Raw genomic sequence first — 21,870 nt, 5'->3', positions numbered from 1 at the left:
TGGTGTATCTGGGGTACTTTTCAAGGTGTTCGCTTTCAAATGAGAAAGCCAAAAAAGAAAGAAAGAGTTTGGGGGAGTTCAGTCCCTGCTGTGCTGAAAGGAGACCTTAAGATTTTATAACAAAATCAAAGTTTTTAATAGATTTAAAAGGGAGCTTTAGGGAGTTTAAAGCCTTTTGTACAGCTTTTAAAAAAATGTTTAAATGTTTGAAAAATCTCAAACCTGAAAATGAAACAAATTTAAGGGTGCAGAGAAAAAGTCAGCTCTGTGGCCCAATCCTCATCTGTGCTTGAGACTGGAGAATTGAGGCTACATTAGCTGCTACCAGCATAACCCCACTTACTTTACTCACAGCACATATGTAACCCCAAAGAAAATAATTTCCTTAACAATGACGATGTTAATTATGTCATTCTTACCCTCTAACGGTCATACATGCCGTTCTGGCACTCAGTGGCAAACAACCTATTCTGTTGTTTAGCTATGAGGACATGTTGAGCATAACACACCTGTATGTTTGGTTCTGCTGCATCAGGTTTGATCTTTTTGTTATATTAGAGGAATGCAATGCAAAATCAGTCTTCTAAAGCAAACACTGCTGGTTTGTTTGGAGTTTGGCTAAGGAGCTGAGCTCATACTACTTAGAGCTAAAAGTGAACTGTGAAATAAACTAAACAAATTATGATGTGGTTCTGGGTTGTGTGTTGTATCAGGCACTACACGTATACAAACAAACAACAAAGAACCATAAGATACAAGGTTTTACAAGCCACTATGAGATATTTCATTGGATAAGCCATTGTTTGTTGCCAAAGCCACTTCTTACAGAGCATGGGAGCATGCATCGTTTCCTGTGGATACTGGTACACCCTGTACCTATACTTGAATTTTGGGAACTATGTGAATTGGTTTTACCGCTGAGAGTTAGATGAGCATAACAACACCACTATCATATTGTGCACATTGACTATGGAGCAAGAGCTGGGAGTCAGGTTTAGCATAAAGTCTAGACTTTAATTGTGTGACTCTACTACCAATGACATATGGCTGCAGTTGAATTTGTTTTCATTTAAAGGATTAACACTTTTAAGTCCAAATGAAGAGAGCAAGAGTGAATTATTATTAACCGAATTCTTTACGATGGTGTATGTGAAGTAAGTGAAACTTGTACCTTTTGGTCTGTAACCCTAACCCTAACAGCAAGCCAAGAAAATAACTTGGAAGTTGAGGCAAAATAGGTGGAAACAGACAGTAGAAAGGGGAAACTGGGCTTCATTTCAAAATGACAGATAAGAAATTCATCTCTCCATGTTTATCAAGCGCATGCATCCTGGAGGATTGCAGTGGTCCTGAAAATAGGCCGATGAAAATATTTCTAACTATGCTGTTTCCCTATGAGTAACAGTCCAGCCACAGATTTGTGGGCATTTGACAACCTGTCAGAACACTCCCCTCATCCAGTTTTGGTTGAGAAACCCTTTTAGTTGGCTGCTTATTCTGAAAATCTGACATGTAGGAGAGAATCAGAGACTATATCCATTCTAACGTCCAGGGCTAATTTTAAAGGAATAAGAAGCTACAAAATAAACATAGAAAATACAAAGAACATCATGAAACAGCAAATCTTCACTGGAACTGGACACACACATCCTTTTGAGTTAAGACCTAGAAAGACAAGAACAAAAATGTATATTAACCATGGAATCCTATTGGCCTTGTAAGAACTTAAATATAGTAAGAGCAAGACAGCACCTACACCTGAAACGTCTGCATTACAATCTCACAGACATGTAACTCAAGGCATTTGGTTCAAGTCTCAAGCAAATTCCAAGTCATTTTTTCTTAGGCAAATCAAGTCACAGGCTCTTTCAAGTCAAGTCAAGTTCCATGTTGAGCCATGATACTGCAAGTCTTATCTAGTATCTGGCCTTTATTAGGTATTAGTACCTGACTAGTTATAGGATTATTGGCAACCTCTTTGAAAGATATGACAATGTATTGAATTTGTATTTAAATGATTGATATTCAGTGAAATAAATATAATCAAAGAAAAGAAAACAGATAACTCAAGATAAGTCAAGCCTTGATGTTTAACTTCCAAGTCCAAGTCGATTCTCAAGTCCTTCATTTTTGACAAGTCAAGTTGAAAGTCATAAAAACAGTGACTTGAGTCAACCCGAATCAAGTCACAAAGACTCAAGTTCACATCTCTTCAATCTAAATTTGTGATTTTGACAATGCAAAAGTAGTATTTGGGATTCTACATTACGCAAAAGTCAGACTTATGACCAAAGAGTAATGGTGTTGTTAAGCTGCTTTAATGCGTCATACAGGCTAAATACCAGCAACATTCAGAACATCACTCAAAGTTCATATATATGTATTTATTAGGGGTCTAACAATCGATGGATCGGATCAATATATTGACTCAATAATCAGTGATCTAATGTGATCATTGCAACCTAAAAACCTCAATCCATGTCATCACTTTCAGTTGAGCATCTATTTTGAAATTCCCCTTGCACATCTGTGTCACCCTGTCCGTCCATGCACACCGCCAACCTTAATATTCAAACAGTGCTTGCACCAGGCAGGTAATGGTAAGCAGCTGAGAAAAAGACAATGAGGATATTTACTCTCCTCTCAAGATGCTAACGTGTTGCTGTCACAACATCTGTTTGAACAATGTTAGGCTGAAAAAATGTGCATGCAGACTACAATTTAACTATAATGTTCCGTCGGGAGATTCAGTCACTGAAACCAGTGGTGAGTAGGAAAAGTATAAACCATACATGTAATTTGTTAAGCTATGAGTAGAGGAAAAGTCTGCTAGCCGCTAGGCTAATTCATGCAATGTACAATGCCATATGCATTAGCTAATAATGGTGACTAGCAAAAAACAATTGTTTTATCTCCCTTACAGTTAATATTGAGCAGAGTTGTTTACTTTTGTGAAATGTTCTCGTTGCTAAAACTTTTTTTTTGTGTGTGTGTGGAGTCCGTTTCACAATTACTTTTGTTGTTTTTTAAGGCCAAAAGCAGAAAAGAAAAGGATGGCAGCTTCTTCTGTAATCTATCGTCTTAAATGGTCATATGATATCGTCTCATGTCGATCACAGGCCACTGGATTGAATAGAAGCGAAATCATATCATGACAGATTCTCTGATATCTGCAAATATCGCACTGTTGTCAAAAGCATCAATATAATATAGTATCGTGATGAAACTGGTAATTTATACCCCTACTGTTTATAGGGTATAAACAACATATATACACATATGTAGGCCTACATATATGTGCATTTGTGTACATGTAGAAATGTGCACATATACAGTTACTTTCTACTGTGTATTCAAATGTATATATATCATCTCAATGTGGTTGCATTCTCACTTTTTATGGCCAAGTAAGTCATTTTAAGTATTTGTGAACCATCCTGACAACACACAGACAGAAAAAGAGGACTGAAAACACAACCTTGTGGATGGAGATTACTTTGTATATTTTGTGTCTCCTCTTCCTAGTCATGTGGCGCAGTCTTATTGCAATTTCTGTGTGTATTCTGAAGGCCTTGTTCAAGCTACGGCAAAGCTGATAAACAGTATCAGTCACACAGGGGATTAGTTACACAGAGTGCACCCATCCCACTGCCTCTCTGCTTAATTCCAACTCCAATCATTTGCATGCTGCACAGTATTTGAAACTTACTGGACATCTTTGGTATGCGTATGGGCCCGCTGCTGGCGCCATCGCCCCCTTTGGTCAGAGCTTTGATCTCAATGAGGTAGTCCTCTCCAGAGGGGATTTGCAGCTCCACACTGGTCTTATTGGTTTCCAGTATGGTCGTCCTGCCATGCCAGTTCTGACGATACATAACCTGGAGGAGAGTGTGGAGCCTTGGATGAATTTTTCATTCTTTTGCCTCAACTGCCAGAATTGAAAGCGTCATGACTTCATTCAACATGTTAAATTAGTGTGTAAAAACAAAAGCAGGAGGAGTGTGTGCAGCCAGATTTGGATTATACAGTCTCTCTGCAGAGGAGGTAATGAATTCGAAATGCCTCGCGAGGTGCTGGTTTGGCCCGATGACTCAAAGTGGAGGAGTAAAGGCTTTTCAGAACAGGACCTCAGACATCCTTTTTACACATTTAGTTGTGTAATTTCATCTTCATCAAAATGCAGCATAATGTTTTCTTTCATAGTTCAAAAGAAACAGAGTCAAACTGTCAGTTTAGATTTAAAAACATTAAAACTGACATTTCCACTTTTATTTCGCAGTGTTGCCTTCTCCAAATTATTAAACCATTGCTGTCTCCCTTACAGCTTCACAAAAGACTTTTCATTAAATGAGCAGAGCTGCATATCTCTGGAGAACTATATATATATATACACACACACACATATATATATATATGTTTGTGGAAAGCATTATCAAAATGTAACATCAAAAACAGTGTTTTTTCATGCAGGTATGCAAAGTAGATCAAATATGATTCATTGTCGTACTGGTGGGGAGAAGCTCAATTCCTTCTGTGGCATGACGCCTTACATTTTATCACCTGGAACAGATCTTTTAATTTTGAAAGGCCAGACAGGGCCAATCCATAATGTAATACTGGAGTGCTCAGGTCTATCTTTCCAGTGCAATGAGAAAGCCATTTATTGGGGTGACAGCTGCAGAGGCTCTATTTGTTTCCCCCAGTTCTGGACTTACTGCTATTACTCTGACAAACTCACCTTGTATCCTGTCACCTCAGACTCATTTTCCATCGCCTTGACATGTTCCCAATTTAGAAAGATCTTCGAGTTGGTCAGGTTCCACTCAATATTCCCTGGAGGCTGACTTGGAGCTGTAAGACATGTAATTATACAGACACAAGGTTCACAAATGAATGAATTACTCATTGTCATCAATAGTATTCTCTATACCAATTCTGCAGTCTGCCTTGATGTGGAGATGTGTACGCACAAAAAACATGCGTACTCCTTTTCTCACACATAAACTGGTATTTGTGAAGGAAGAATGTGCGGAACTCTCGCAAACTTCAGACAATGTGTACACACATTCTTCTAGAGTTAGCTGTGGCTAAAATGATGAGGAGGACATATAAAGTGAGAGACACAAGACTTCAGCTTAGGTTGTTTGCCAGTTTCACTGATTGTGTTATTTTTCAGTCTAGCCTTCTGTAAAAATGTCACTGAGAGGTGAATTTTAAAGGTCTAATTCTTAATCATGAGTGATGAATTTTATCATTCTTTTTATTTAATTGAATTTTTACCACCCTGTTAGTGATCTTTTCATCTGATCCGTGATGGTGAAGCACTTTGTAAAGTCTATTTCCAGATAAGCTCTATGGATGAATCATTAATCATCCTGATGTTTTATAATGATGACTGACATATTACTGTGATTATGGTTTACAGGTTCATGTACAGGCGCTGTAAATAGCCTCAGCTGTACTTAATGGTTACACTTCTGATACTGATGGGGAACAACAGTGATGAAACACAATCAGTTGTAGTTTTTCTTGTTTTTTCTTATCTAAAGGGTTGAGAAGGGTCTGGCTCCAGAAAAAAATCATGTATGTTTATTGCACTTACTTATCAAAAAGTAACATTTAATTGCCACTGTATTATATTGTATTATATTATATTGTTACACTGTCTTATTCTGCACTTTGTATCATTTTTAATCACGTGTTTCTCATGCTTCCTTATCAATAAATAACATGAACCCCAGTGAGCACCAACCAGGATTTCAACTTTGATTTCTAGTTGAAAATTGGGTGGAATGCGGTTCAAAGGTCTACGAAGTCCTTTCGTCCACTTTTAAAGCAGCTAAAATGCGGTTACAACATCAACGTGCAGAAAACACGTAATCTCTTTGATAAAGTGTTCATTTGTAGGGTGAAAGAGAGACGGTATCGATTATTGACGATATTAAAGACAGTGTGGTGGCCTTCTTGGCTGAACAGTTAGGGCAGCTGTATGTAATTTATAAGGTTGCTGTTTGAGACCTACCCTCACTATTACATTTCTTATTGCTTTATAACACCTTTTATCATATATTGTGCAAAAATCATCATTTTGGAGCCTGACTAAGAAACCACATCAAAATGAATCAGTTGAAAGCCAGTACTGTAAATCCTGATAAAATATGGTCTAAGGGTGCACTCACACTAGGCCATACGTACTGTGCCCAAGTACATTTGACCCCCAAAGCCCAGTTTGTTTGACTAATGTGAGCGCTATGTACCACGCTCAAGCACGGTACACTTCCTTGGCCCTGGCACAGTTGGAAGAGGTGTACTTCAGCACAATACGGATGCTCATGAATGAGCACACGCACGGGTGCGCAACATGGACATGAAGTGTAATCATGTGTATTGCGCCGCCTTGCATAATCAAGAAATCCAGGAATGTGAGAGAGTTGTCTATGACCAAAACAACACAAAATAAGCCACAAAATAGTCAGTAAAGTTAGTCATGTTCTCTCTTGTTCCATATTGTAGCGACCACGCTATGATGTGATGACGTATGAACAATAGGTAACTGGGGAGGAGCAACACTGCAACAAGTGTGAGTGTGCCCTCAATGTGAATGTTTAATCAACGTCTTCAAATAGAGGGAAACTTTTTTTTTGACACTTTTGAACCAGTTCTGACCGTCTGTTCAACAGGAAAATGCTCACTGGGTGGTGAATTAATCAAAACAATGCAGAGGTTAAGTGGCCTGTAAGACTTTCTGCTGTGTAGCCTGTAACACAGTGGCAGCTAAACATATAATATAAACATATAATACATATAATTAATTAAACTTAAACCAAATGTGATCTGTCTGCTTAGAATTCAATAAAACAATACACGCACAATGTAATTAAGTGTTATAATAATATCATATGATATCATATAATATAATGTAGTATATACAGTATAATATTATATTATATTATATTATATAATACAGTGGCATGTTAACGTTATTTATTGATAAGGAAGTGCGATAACCACGTGATTTTCCACTATATGGCTCCTGGTGATGGAGATGAGTCCACTATTGAATGAGTAGGGGAGCGGGCACAAAGTATCAATATGCAAATGGTTTCTTAAGGGCATGTCTAAATCCAATTATGGATAATTGTGGGAGTAGAAATGAAGCACCCGCCTGTTTCCACATTGACACAGACTTATAAAACAGAATCAGGGGTTCGCACAAATGTATAAATCTGACAAAATTAATTGGTATACATATTTCTGTCTTTGTGCATGCACACAGTTTTGGATGTGAATCTACACAGAGTTTTATGCATCTAGCCCCTGGTGCTGCAGAAGAATGCACTTCATATGATTTCCTCTTCAATCTTTTGGAGGACGCTGGAGAAAAATGGAGGTCAAGAAAATAGAAGAAAACCCACACTCTTTGATTAACCCTTAATTTATGTGTTTGAAAGCACAGGATGAAATAGGACGAAATGAAAAGTTCAACCTGAAGCAGCACAAAAGACCTTACTGCATCATATTTCAGCAAACAGCTTCAGTGGTAGAGCGGCTGAAGTGAACATAGAAGGTGGCATGAGATTGCGAAAGGTTGAATATACATGTTTGCAGTCAGATATTAAATGTGTATTGAGTGACTGACTGGCCTCGATTTGCAATTGCACATAACATAATAATAATAATAATAATAATAACAGTAATAACACAGTTAACCATCATTGATTTGATGCATTCCTGTGGTCTGAGGCTGTGAATGCAGTGATCACAGCTTCAAATGTACTTCTCTCTTTAAGCTCCAGTGTATAGGATTTAATATTCATAATTATGTTTTCACTTCTGTAATCTTAGAATGAGTATTATTGACTACAGAGGAAGCAGGTCCTTTCCTGCAGAGTCTGATTCTGGGTCTTTCATGTTTTCAGGGGCCACTGTAGGGGATGGTGAGGCGTGGGGTGTTTGATTTGTTGCAATCCACAACCTCACTGCTAGATGCCATTAAACCCTACACACCAGGCCTTTAAAAGAGAGTTTCACAATTTCTCAAGGCTGTCTTAAAGCAATAGTCAGAAGCCCATATGAATATTGAAACAGGTGTTTCCTGCTGTTGAATGTTGTTGAAGAACTGTTCATACTGGACATTAAGATATCCCTTTCTCATTCTTTCATGGAGGTGAAAGCTTATGAGTAAAAATGTATTCCAAAGTTTAGCTGCTATGAAGCTTCAGCTGTGTGAAAATTCAAATCCAGAGTTATAGTCTCTCTTTTTAGACAGACTTGAAAAAATGTGAACCTGTCATTTAATGTTTTCTGGTTCTCCACACAGAGTTCTCTTTAGTTTTCACACAACTCTCACATTAGGACCAAGTTTGCAAGGCAGTTAACGCAAGAGTTCACACTAAGAGCAGATATACTGTACGGTAAGATTAAGGTCGCCTGTTGACTGTTGTTTCAGTCTGGTTCCTAAGAAACAGATATGTTTTCTCATCACTCATTCACTGCGTTAACACAGCGTTTGACTGTGAAAGTCACATGTAACCTTGAGGTTGCTTAAAACTATGCTAAAAGGGTTGGAAAAGCAGCTTTGATGTAGACATGTGTGAACATAATGCCGGAAAACAGCTGGAACTGATTTAATCAGACTACAGTGTTGCACCAAAAACATTCTCAAAAAATAATAATGAAGGTTTAAACTTATGATTCGATGCACCATATTGACTAAGGAGTTTATGTTTACAGTAATTTTCTTTTGAGAAGCCAGTACAGAATTTTGATGATTGACACATGTTGCAGCATGTATTTACTGTTTTCAAAGGGGCTTTAGGTAACAATTTATATTAATTTACATGTATTAATCACTTTTTTTATGGCCATTCATGAGCAGATTGTCACGTGATGTGAAAAATGAGAACTTAGCCATCTCTCTCAGTTGCCTTTACACGCCTCTGGCTGATTTGTTTAATTTGTTTACTTCTGCTGGACTGTCGATTTCTTTGTGAAGGACTCGAGTCAGATTTTCCGCGACAGTCCAAAGGATGCGACGTTGCACATTCTCGAGTACCTTGTCTCTGCTAATAGAGAGCAACTGTAGCTAACGTCAGTTTAAGAAATCAGGGCTGCTTACATAAACCAACATCCGTCCTCCAGCAGAACACAGAGGTTCCATAGGGTCCCTTTAAGTAATAACACAGTTTCCATTTGTCTAAATGAGGGATAAAGCACTTTTTTTTTTTCTCATAAAAAGGTCATTTGACGCTGACATTCTGACACAGTTTGCAGTGTCAGTTGAAATGTTAGCATTGAAAGAAGCTGAGGTGAAAGCATGTGAAACTTCTGTTTGATCACACATGTGGTTGAATTGTCATTGTGTATGTAAACACTGAAAGCAGTTAATTTCAACTGTTAGTTGAAATGTAAAAGATGTCATAGTTAAACTGTCATTTAAAGAGTAAGGGATGAAAGTTATCAAAATGTTAGTTGAATTGCAAATAATAAAAGCAAATTTCAGTTGGAGATTGACTGTTGAGATCGCTGAAGCAGCGAACTGTAAATACTTTGTGTCAGATAATATTAGGGGAGAAAAAAGTGAAAGCTTGATGGGGTCAAACTGTAAGGGCAGCTCACAGACACCAGCAACATTCATACGTAAGTAATTATAAAAAAAAAAGAGAATTCATCAAAATACTCACCATTGCTTATTGAATTATTTTGTATTATTATTTTTTAAAATAAAATTTAGTTTGCTTCATTATACTGTAAAAAACAAAACAATCTGTAAATGATTATCAAAATTGCCCTGCTGTAACAAGCTACATGACCTGAAAAATTTACCAATCTAAACTTGTAGTGAATTTCCTTGTGATGTCACAACCTCAATTGTGATGAAAGAAAAATAAAGCAGTCGAAAAAGAGGGAACTTGCGTTAAAAGTCCCTAAAATAGGGACCCAAATGCAAGAGGCAGGGAGGTAAAAGTAAAAGTGAGCTTTAATGATAAACTGATATCCAAAGTCCAGAATGCAAAAAAAAAAAGGCAGGCAAAGGAACGTCGAAGGAAATAACTATAGAAAAATATAAAACTGAGGACAAACCAGAGGCCATGGAGAACAAGGCAGGAACATAGAGAACACATAAGGACGGAGGTACCAAAGAACAGGCACAGCAGACGCAGGAGAAACAGATGAACCAGCAAAAAGGGAGGGGAAAGTGCAGAGAATGGAAAAGGCATACACACAGAAAAAGAGTGGGAAAAACACAAAGATAGGAAGCGGAAAGTAAAACATGACACACAAGAATATAATCTACACGATAAAACAAGAAACAGCAAACCCAAAACCCAAATCATGACAGCTGGCCAGGGTATTACATCCAAATAACACAGTAATGACCAACTTCTTTCAGTCAGCTCAGAAAGCTGCTCAAAGCCAGCTAACGATAGCCGAGAGGACGCTACAGCGTCAGTGAAGTAGCCACCTTCTGTCAGAAAGAGGATGATGTGAAAAATAGTAAAGACGTTCTGCATGTATTTATGTAGGAGAGAGAGAAATGGTATGTAAATGGTGACAGCAGTTACATGGAATTATCCGACCTCTCCTTTGGAAAATAAAAGATTTATTGTATCCCAGGCTGGAAGCTGGTTAAATTGTATTTGTCATTTTAATTAACAAGAAAAATTATAATAGAAACAAAAACATAACAAACACAACACATTGGTAGAGTTCTTCCTCTCTATATTGGCAGTGAAGTGATTGTTTCCTAAAGCTTCAACCTACAGACACCTACTGGGTAAAGGAATAAGGACAACGTAAGTAAAAGGATAAGCATGTTATATAACAAAGCACATGTTCGGGTCCTGTGTGTGCGGCCTCACGTGGTTTCTTGGTGGTGATGTTAAAAGCGGGGCTGCAGGGTCCGAGACCAGCGCTGTTTTGGGCTCTGACTGAGATCAGGTAGACGGTGCTGCCCTTCAAGCCAGTGAGCAGAGCTGTGGTGTTGATAATCCTCACTCTCTCTGCTTCGCTCTGTTGAGATCCCTTCTCCCAAAAGAGAACCTGGACCAAAGACACACAGGTTAACACGGACCTGCAGCCACAGCGCCTTCCTGTGTCTTTTTCCATCTGTTTTCAGATCTGTAAAGTGGAGGCAACTAAGTCAAGTCAAATCTAATTTATTTGGCCAATTTCCTCCAGAGACTATTAAAACGTGCGTACAACAATTATTCTAGAATGCATCTATGCAGGTCAAAAGTAAAAGTGTTGCATATAGTTAGAAACTGAGCCAGCTGTCATACAGTATACAGAAGTGCACGGAGGGCACACTCATGGAGACTCATTATGGAGCTTCTGCTTTCACTTCATGAAGTTCTGAGTTCATCTAGGTTTAAGTCATTAATATGCTGAAGCAGTGATTCTATAGGACCCTACTTAAAAGGCGAAGGGAAAAAAAGTTCCATGTTATCAGCTACTGTAGGCCCTCAGGCAGTCCAACCCACATTTTTTAAACTACTAAGTGATACTGTATCCGACAATCAGCAATACCAAGAGCAGCTGGGAGTGAGGAGTACATGGATAAGGACCTTGTCAGAATCTGTATTCATAGGGAGATCGTTTATGACCCGAACACAAGACAGGCAAACCAGACATGAAAATGTCAAACAGATGGTTTGAGAGTAGGTACTTATTCAATTGGCTGCACATGGGTTTTTCAGGGATCTTGGTTGGGAAAGGCAGATTAGCGACAGGGCCTGGAGTTGCTGATAACAGATGCATCTAGGGTGTTATTTCTTTTTCCCACCAGCAGTTTAATTATAGCAGTTTTACCAGCACTTGGGAAAATACCTCAAATACCTGAGGAGAAGAAGTTTACAGTTTTAACATCAACATAATCTAAACTCACACTCAAAGAGGGATGAAAGAGAGGGATGTAGGGAGGTTTAAAGCTGTCTTGCTGCAACTTAAAGTCTTACGGAGACAGTGGCGGGAAAGTGCATCATACCATCAGTGTTTTAACAATACCGATGTTTGTGTGTGGGAGGCACAGATATTTGATGTTATTTTTATATGGTAAGCTTCATTTTCTGTATTGAATCTTGTGGAAAAAGAAAAAGAACAGTTTTTTAGTACCAAACGGTACAGTATTAAAACTGTATCCCTGCCCTACCCCAATCAGTGAGTGTCTAATCATAGCTTAGCAACTGTACTTATGATGGAGAGCTTGTCAAACTTTGCAGAAGCAAAAAAATATCTGTTGGATTAACATGAAAAAGGTACATCAGTTGTCCCTTTAAAAAATTATTGATTCCTGTTCAATAAACTGAATACTTATTTGTTAAAACCATTTCCATAATATATATGGTATACTACAAAGAAACCAAAACCAGGATTTCTTTGTAGTATGCATGTTTACATGTTCTCAAACATGTGAGTTTTAAAGCTCTGACATGTTTTCTGTATCAATTCCATGATCATCTCTAGAATCGGATTTCTGATGAAAGTATATTGTACGTATTATACAAACCTGGTCTTACTGAATCTTTTTAAGTTCGACACTTTACTACTACTACTCATGAACACATTTCTCGTACATTTTTTACATTTTCTTATTAGTCAAAGGATACTATACAACTCAGACACTGGACTCCACCAACAGCCTGGATGACATTGAATTAATGTGGATCATGTTGGACATGTGTGACTATTGGAATATCTCTGATGGGTGACATATTAGTGGAAACACAAGCATGCATTTAGATTAGAATAATTTTAGGGGTTTTTACACTTGCATTTTTGGCTGTGAGCTAAGCATGACTTGTTGATATTTGAGGAGACAACAAAGCTGCTTTTGTTGTACCACCACGGGACAATGTTTTTTTTTGTTTTTTTCCAGTGAGATTATGCCTCACTGAAGCCATTATTTACTTTGGTAATGGCTAGAAAATTTGGTCCACTCCACTATAATTAAAATGAGTGGGCAGTTAAGTGGTTGCACCCCAGTGGGATAATGAGGCGGTAATATTATGCTACCAATGTGCAGATTGTAAAAACTGTTCTGGGATAGCCCATCAACAAGTGGTTGTTTGGTTGGATTTGAAGATACATCAAGCGTGACAGTGCTCAAGTTTCACTGCGATCTGTGGAAGCTGTGAGAAGAAGATCTGAATATCTGAAGAGCGTATCGCAGTAACTGTCAAAGTAAACAGCATGCCTCAGGATCAGTAACTCCAACAAGCATTTGTAAATAATTGTATGCATTAAATTAGAATAATGCAATACAATTGAATGCAAGGACTGATTTGGCAGAATGAAAGAAGTTTTGATTTCTCTAAAATGGAAGGCTGCAGCCAAGGACCGGACACAATCCACCATTTCCTCCCTCATATCATATTATATTTTTACAAAGCTGTTATCTAAATGACCTGCCAGAAAGCAACTCTAGTTAGTTAACATTAATACAATTGCTTGATAGCAGCCACTAGTCATGCTAACAGTAGCCCTCATATAGCACTTAAAAGCTAATCTGTTAATACTGATGTTCATAATTGCAACTTTATTATACAGTCAAGGCAGGAACATCAAATGCCAAGGCTGGTCGCACCAGGTACATTCAACCATCACATTACAGCAGGTCTACAGCATGTTTCACCGCATCACAAAAATTGGACAACAATTAATACAACATACACACAATGCACTGCTTCCATTCTACACAGAGGAGCGCAGAGTTAATTACACTCGGAACAAAAGATCCTTTGGAGATCTTCACTCTGGGGTACTCTGTAGCAAGTCACACTCAGTATGGCATGAGTGTCTCTAATGATGGACGAAGCTTTCCTAGCTTTACCATAAAGGTCATCAAATGACTTTGTCTGGCAGCTCACTATCTTTCCAGCTGTTTTGACAATACTGGCACGCTTGTCTTGTTTGTCAATGTCAAGTGTCCAGACGGAGACATTAAACACAGGAATACTCTCTATCAGGCTTGCAAAAACTTATTCCGAGATGTTATGAGTGATCCCAAAGCAATGTTTCACGATATATGTGCCAGATATGTGCTGCTAGTGTATGGAGCAGAGTTACAGTATATTTTTCTGTCTAGAGGGACATCGGTTAGCTTTGTTTCTCCTGTGTGACACGTTTTTACAAGAAGAGAAAAACAGCTCAGTCAGTCACAACTAATTGGAGATATGAAGGACAAATGAGTGTTTCACTTCAGGTGGCAGCAGAGGGGAGCAGCAGATGAAATTATACATTTTCCAATGATACATTAGATTTCTTCTAATGGATTTCTGGTGTTACTCTAGCTAAGGGCGTTGATTGACTTCTGCTGTGCTTTGAGTGATGCTGCAATGCCTTTATGGTAGTATTATTCATATTAACTGATTTTATTCGATTTTTAACCGCATTTTAAGATGCTTGGATAATCACAGACGGGCTACGTTTTGGTGAGAAATCTCCTGATTTCTCAGAAGCTTCACCAAGCAGTTGGGAAAACAAAATTAATTCAAAAGTAGCATTAAAAGTAATATTTGTAGATACTTGGTGTTCATTCAGCCATAAGCATTGATTGACTGAGTGGTGCTCTAGAGGCTCTGTGGTAGTGGTGAGGGATATTCTAATATCAATAATTGTGTCACCTTTTTTAATGGCTGAATCAACACTTGAATGGGCGGCCTCAGATTCACACAGCTGGGAAATATTCTGATTTAAAATTCATCAAAAGCTTCATGAAGTTGGAAAAAATAAAATTCTGTTAAAGTAACATTCATTTTGTTATCGTGTGGATACTTGAAATAGGCTGGAGTTAAATATATCGGAGCTAAAATAGGATGCTGCAGTAGCAGAAGTATTAAATTAAAAATGATGAGGTCATTTGTTGGGAAATTATTTAGCTGCTGTACCAATACTTACTAACTTTCACAGTAGTTTGGTGTTTTTTCCCTCACTAAATTGCTGCTTGTTTTGTCTGTGATCAACTATTTTCAGGTTAACAAGAATGAAGAAGTATTTTTGTTTTGTCCCGACAACGTGTGACCGGCAGGATGTACCCATTCAGCAATGATCAGCAAGGAGACGCTGTTCACTAAAAAACAGTATCTCACTCACACTCACACTGTCGAGGCCTAATATTAGCCCCATCTGTACTGTAGAACAAGGTCATGTGGATTTAGTCCTCGTGACTTACAGTGTAGTCATGTTATGAGGGGATGACTTTGCAGATTGTAAGGACAGCAGGAATGATTTCACACACCAACAACTTATTCATCCTGCGGAAGTGTGTCATGTTTTGTTTTGGGGGGGATTTTACTTCAGACCCTGTCCACAGGGTTTACAAGTGCACATTCATGTCTATATCTTACTTTATTGTTGAATACAGACTTTTGGTATAATATTCATCATGCATGTGTGTATCTTAATTCATCTGATCTTGTTTGATCTTGTGAATATGCATTCTAAGGTAGCAGATCATGAAGCTCTCATCTATGGATCCACTGGGGAGACCAATGGGAATATTTGTTATCGAAGATTATGGTGCCAGCATAGCAGACATTCAGAGTCTCCTCAAGGGCAAGATGGTGTTGCAAGATTGCAAAAAGCTGCATTTGTGGCTGCCATTTTGCTTTAGCCATAAGTCCCCTTCTGAAACCGACTAACCTTAGCACTCCAAAAGGTTTCCATGGAATTGGAAAGCAACTCACTCAGGATGAGTATCAATTTGTAATGGTGAGGTTACAGTTTTCACTGTTATTCATTCTGAAGGCTTTGGACATGCGCTTTAGGTCATTTCATATGGTCTTGGACTCTCTTTTGTATGATACCTCCCTCCTGAGTTTTCTTTGTTCTTATTGTTCCTTTAAGACCTGTAGTGTTCCTCTTAGCTTCTACCTTGTTGTTGCGGATGTTCATTTTGCTCTCCTGACATAGCCCTTGCATTTGCATAATAATGAACTGGATGTCTGTGGCTATATTCCCAGGAAAAATCCAAAGCAGCGCACTCTTGGTGATGTGTTTTCCATCACACAGCAGGACTTGGTCAGGCAGAGAAGGTAGGCAACAGACACGTTCTTCAACTTACTTGTGTGAAGCAGTGCACTTTAAATATATAACATATAACATTTCCGCATTAAATGCACAAAAAGCGGTTTTGGAGAAAGATAGTTGATTGTTGAGTCGCATTCTCTGGTCGTCAAATACAGATGCTATTGACCAACTATCTTGAATATTGCACCTTTAAAATGTATAAAAACAACTAGGTCTTTGTTAGATTTTGTTTTGTTTTGTTAGTTGTTTACTTAAATTGTAACATGTTCAAACCAAGAGAAATCCTAATTTTATTCAAGGTAGCAGTGCGTTTCAGTTGGTCATCGAAAGCAGTGAACATGACTAAATGTTATGTGAATAAGACTTTTTATCAGTCCTGCATAAAAATGTGACCAATGTGAACCACTGACGAGGCTGCTGTGTCCGATGTGTTGGGAGTGAGGACAGGCACTGGTGACCTCAAATTGTTTTGGCGGTGCAGCCAAAGTTCCAACTGCCAACTGACTGACATCACATTAGTGACACTGTTTGGACCCCTGGGTAGTGAGGACCATAAACACACCTGCAGTTACATCTTACCACCATAGGTGCTGCCTAAGTAAAACGAAACGCATCTACGCAATTTACAAGATTGTTACTCTGATGTCAAATTTTTTGTAGAAACATTCCACAGTGGTGAAATTCTGAGACTAAAGTTGTTTTTTAAAAGCAGACTCAGCATCTGTTCGCATAATTTGCAGTTTGAACATTACTCAAAGTAGAAACCCGACTGAAACCTAACTGACTGACTGGGTGCTGCAGCAGTACACTTGTTGGCATTACTCCCAGTCTCTGCAATTCAAATCATCCACTAAAACATGATTTGAGAGCCAATTTGACCTTAAATTAGATAAATTAGAACATATGTCGTAAAAACTCAGTGGACTCGTTTTGGAAAAGTTAGTCATTGTGACAATATGGATAAGTATCTGCCCACATGCTGTCGAGACATAATTTAATACTTTCTAGTTAGGGAATATATAAATGATGACAAATTCAATATTCCCTGACATTGAAAAGTTGTAAAAGTACATTAAAATTGTTGAGATGTTTATTTTTATATTGGAGCAAAATCTGTAAAATTATATTTCCTTTGTTGAGCATGAATATTCCTGCCAACTGCTCTGTCTGGCTCCCAAACACACCATCATGGTTCTTCAAACCCCAGTCTTACAGTAAGGTGTGTACCGAAAACTGGCAATGACCTCAAAGCTTCTCAGCTGAGGTCAGGCCACCTGGGTATACCCTCCGGTGTAAAATATCTGGGGTTTTAGGCGAGAATGTTATTTTTATCTAGGTTTTCCACAGTCCAATCCCAGGAGAGTGTTTGTTGTAGAGGATAGTGATGTATGATGTTCACACTTTCTCTTATTTATTTATTTCTTTTTGAATAGCAGCTCTTAGACAGCCTTGGTATTGAGTCTGGGACTGGGACAGCTGCCAACAGACCTCTTCATCCCCCAGATTAGCCTGTGAAAAATCTGCTGCTCCGACACATGCAGTATTTTAATGTCAGAATATTTCCACGCTGTCCCCATCCCCATCGGCGATTATATTCAAATGAACGCCAGCTTATTGTACTGTCAGTCATTCAGGGATTAATGTCTACTCCTTGTATGAATATTCCTTGTAGCACTATTATTTCAACTTTTCTTCTTCATACCTCATATGCAATGATCTTCTCGCTGCTGGAGCCGGGGGGAATCGGTTCCCAGTACACCTCGACGTCGGAGGCAGACACAGCTCGGGCCCATACTCTTGACGGCGCCTCAGAGGGCTCTAAGTACAATAGATGATGAATTATGCATGTTGGCAATTAAGAATGAAGTCCCTTGTCATGAATTAACATGATCAACTTTTCTCACCTTCCTCTGCAGAAAACAATCTGACGACGCGGCTGAATCTGCCCTCTCCCATGCCGTTGTAGACTCCCACTTTCACTTCAAACTGGGACAGAGGTGCGATGCTGTCGTTTCTGTAAATATACCTCGATGCATCAGGTGATGCCAGCACTGTCTGGATCCAGGTGCTGCTGCCAAGTAGGCGGAAAGCCACGACATAGCCAAAGTCCTCTCCGCTCTGCTGTTCCTCTGGAACCGGCTGAGATTGGGGACATAAAAGTTATGCCTTTGACCCAAACAACTGTGAGCAGAAATTTAATTAGGGAGTCGCACAAAAGTAGAAAAAGTGTTTTATGTCCTGCAAAGTATTGAGCAAATACAGCATCTTTATGCGCTGTGAACCACATCCAAAAAAAGTAAAGTTGTCATCTCCTTCTGGATTTACACATGTGAAACTTGCACTGGCTTCATATCTCCATTTTGATTTACACAACACTGGGAGTCAGCAAGCTGCAAATCAGTAAAGCTCTGCCTTTAATTAAAAGCCATTCCACTGAAGCCAAGCCACCGCAGACACAGTAACTCTGCCACGAGTCCATTCTCATCAAAAGATTTAAAGAATGCTCCGTCACAATGAATGCCCACTCAAAAATGCACATTATCCTCTTACCTCCCATGTGATGACAAGTTCTCCTCGAGCTCCGCCACCACCGCTCACATTTACTGGTGCAACCTTGGGAACTAAACAGGCACAAAGAAAACTTAATCATCCCTTAGTTTGGACTCTGATGTCTCAGGCAGGTATAGAGGATTCTATTAAACCAAACAGCTTTGAACGAGGTGATCACAGCCACTCTGGAGAGCTTCTTATTTACAAAATGGGTTCACCACACAGCAGAGGAATTAGGTTTCTGTTGACAGTGGCATTACCACTCGTGTACGGTGCCGTTATTAGCCGAGCACCGTATGTCAGCTCCATGTGCGAGGCACAACGGGAAACCTGTTCCCCTGTGATTCAACCAGCGGGATGGAATTACTCAGCTAAACTGCTCCAAATAGACACTTTCATGTCCTTGCCTCATGGCATTTGCGAATAGGTCATATTTTCTGTTGATGCGAGTATTAATAAATCATTGCACAAGTTCCAGAGTGCTGACACACACAAGCTTAGTTTTGATACTCAAATGTCCAAAAGTGTATTTCAATTTTCACTTATTTTGCGTTTGACTGAGTAATCAGTCTGAGTATTGGCATGAAAAGTGAACAACAGATTTGAAATGAGTCACATCACAGGGAGGGAAAAGCACCGAAGGAAACAGTAAAATTACATTTTCCAAGTGGGACTGATTAGTTTGTTATGAAGAGAAACAACAAATTGAGAGGATACCTGCTGCTTTGGTTCGAATCTGTTTTGATGGCGTGCTGGGTTCTCCAACACCAACACTGTTGATTGCCAACACCCTGAATTCATAATCCACCCAGGGGTTCAAATCTTTCACTGTTGCATGCATCATCTGTCCAGGCACAGAATCAGGAACTAGGATTAAAGAATTTAGAATTGAGATGTGTTTTGTGTTTTGTTATGCTTTACTGAGGCACATTTCACATTTTGTCTTCAACAAATACAAAAACATTTCAAAACCAATGAAGTACATGATGTTTGCAAATCTTTGAATGCTTTTCCAATTACAGTACAGTCAGGGTGTGAGTGGTCCGCCAGCAATGCTGGCATCTCACGATGAAACTTTACACATAAATGCAATTCATAATAAATAGGAAAAATAAGCTGTCAGATGAGGTCGCTTCAGGTCAGGCTGACACAACTGAACTAAACATCTTCCTGTAATCAACTTATTTTTTAAATCAGCATCTATCACATGAATCTTACTGTAACTGTAGCAGGGTTGAGGTTACAGAAGAATGGAATTGAACAAGTTCCAAGGAAAAACAGGCATTTCACTAAATCAGCACTCAATTATAATTTCTAGCAAATATTTTCACAAGTAGCATGGTGTATAAGAAACTTGAAGAGAAAGCTGATTTTTTTTTCTTTAGATAAGCAAGTTAAAAATATTGAGAAAAGAAAAGACGTGATTGCAGTGTTAATAAGCTGTAATACAAGCTTCTCTTGCCATTTCACCTTTTATCAACAAAGAAGAGAGATTTATGTGTTTTCATACTTTGTGCATTCCCTCCTGCCTACAGAAGCCTTTCATAATAACACAACAGCACCGCCAACGCTTTCTGTTGGAAGTTGAAAAGCCTCTGTGACAAAGTGTCAACAGGTTTTCACAAAGGTAGAATTTACTGTCAGGCCGTTGTAAAGGATTGCATTAGTTCATTTGAAATACTTGACTTTTTCTGAAATTTAAAAAAGTCTTTCACCTGACTGTCAGGTATGTGTTATTTCTGTGATTTCAACCTAATACTGGTCCTAACTGCTGCTACTACAGCTAATGGGTGTCACAGTTTGAGTTTTTGGTTTTGTTGTTTCCTGTTTTATTTTGTTCTGTCCTCATGTGTCATGTTTTGCTTTTCGTTTCCTCCCTTTGTCTGTTTTCTCGCCCTTCTCACTCCATACCTATGTTCTACTAGTTAATCACCCCTTCGGTATTTTAATCCCTGTCTTCCCCTTTTTCTTTGCCAGGTCACATGTTCTGGTTTGCCCTTGTGTTCCTGTGTCTCTTTGTCCCATCTTCCCGTTGTGTACTTTGCTTTGCTTTTTGAATGCCCTAAATGTTTTTGGTTTGTACTTTGTTTTGCTTTTGTTTTTTGGATTTCTCCTGTTTTGTCATCTGTCTTTGTTGCTGCATTTTTGGATTTTGGATTCGAATTTTCAGCTTTATGTTTTCCAAGCCCGTTTTTGTTCTAATTACTTGCTGACTGTGTGTCTTTGTTTTGGTCCCCCCTGTTTAACAGGGGAGTGTAATAAACAACACATTTTCAAATATGATTATTATTTTTTTTTGTAATTGTCTGCACCGTTTTCAGCTAATTTATTTTTCAAATGTTTGGTCATGGTGGGCACACATTTCCTCCAAACTGCACACACACTGTAGCTAACTAATTGAGCAAGAGCTTGATGGATAAACTGGGCAGATCAATGTTAGCTTAATGCAGATATATGTGTGTCACCAGCTGATTGGTAAGATACAAATTATTTCAATACCGAAATACTCAAATCACTGTATGTTTGCTGAATATCAGAAACACTGTTTACCTAATGTAGTTTGTCTACCGCAGATCAGCTGTAAAACGTCCCACTCTGTTCAAACTGTATGTTCACATAACACTAAAGGGTCACTCCACAGATTTTACACATGAAGATCAATTCATCTGCCACAAAGATTAGTACTCTTCTACCTGTGACAACAGCTGTATAATGCCCTCTGTGGCTCGAAAGGAAACTTTCTGCAGTAACCCTGAAGACTTGAAAGCTGTGGAGTTACTTGGGGAGTGGAGTTTGAAAGACGTGGGCATTGAGCAGGCAGGGAGGGTCGAACAAAAGACATTTTTTGGTTGCATTATGGGAAATTTAGGGGTTGCGAGTCGCAAAACCTAATGAAACAGCTATGATATATCACTGGAGAACGCCTTTGAGGGATCCTTGTGACCCAAAAGTTTGTTTCTCTTATGTGTTTGCATAGAAAATGAATACCAGCATTGTTATTGGCTTTTTTAAAACTTGCCTAAAAATATCCAACTTCAGAATGAGAAAAAAAATCATCAAGTAAAGAACTTCAACAACAGGATCCTGATCAGTTTTATAACTTATTTCTTGTTGCCTAGCAACCGCTCACAAAACAAACTTTCATTCATATGAAATACTTTAAACTTTTCTCTGTTATAAGCAAAGCATCTGAACAGGAGAGTAAAGTCTGCTAAATGACCACAGACTCACATATTAAAGTGTAATTCCTCTGTATTGACTTGCATAAATTGAGAATAAGTGGATGGTGGT

The 21,870-nt window shown here is 38.6% G+C and overlaps 1 protein-coding gene across 5 annotated transcripts in view; it reads right to left on the bottom strand.

Annotated features, from left to right (window-relative positions):
* Positions 1-1,254: 1,254 nt before the first annotated feature.
* cntn6 (contactin 6) overlaps positions 1,255-21,870 on the bottom strand; it is a gene marked incomplete at its 3' end in the record, with an annotated part of 124,742 nt that continues 104,126 nt past the window's right edge. For 3 of the 5 annotated variants that reach the window (XM_084349048.1, XM_084349049.1, XM_084349047.1), the window contains 7 exons: positions 19,297-19,446; positions 18,580-18,650; positions 17,934-18,168; positions 17,732-17,847; positions 10,863-11,043; positions 4,739-4,851; positions 3,606-3,878 (listed from right to left, as the gene is read on the bottom strand). In XM_084349048.1, the coding sequence (XP_084205174.1) occupies positions 3,606-3,878; positions 4,739-4,851; positions 10,863-11,043; positions 17,732-17,847; positions 17,934-18,168; positions 18,580-18,650; positions 19,297-19,446 (1,139 nt within the window). Of the gene's footprint in view, positions 1,666-3,605; positions 3,879-4,738; positions 4,852-10,473; positions 10,774-10,862; positions 11,044-17,731; positions 17,848-17,933; positions 18,169-18,579; positions 18,651-19,296; positions 19,447-21,870 lie in introns of those variants that run through there. The other 2 variants (XM_084349050.1, XM_084349051.1) reach the window with 2 other exon arrangements.

The sequence above is a fragment of the Pagrus pagrus genome (genome assembly GCF_965226575.1).
Source record: "Pagrus pagrus genome assembly, chromosome: 3".
NCBI classification, from domain to species: Eukaryota; Metazoa; Chordata; class Actinopteri; order Spariformes; family Sparidae; genus Pagrus; species Pagrus pagrus.
The sequence above is the reverse complement of the archived record's forward strand: the minus strand, read 5'-3'. Positions and strand labels throughout refer to the sequence as shown.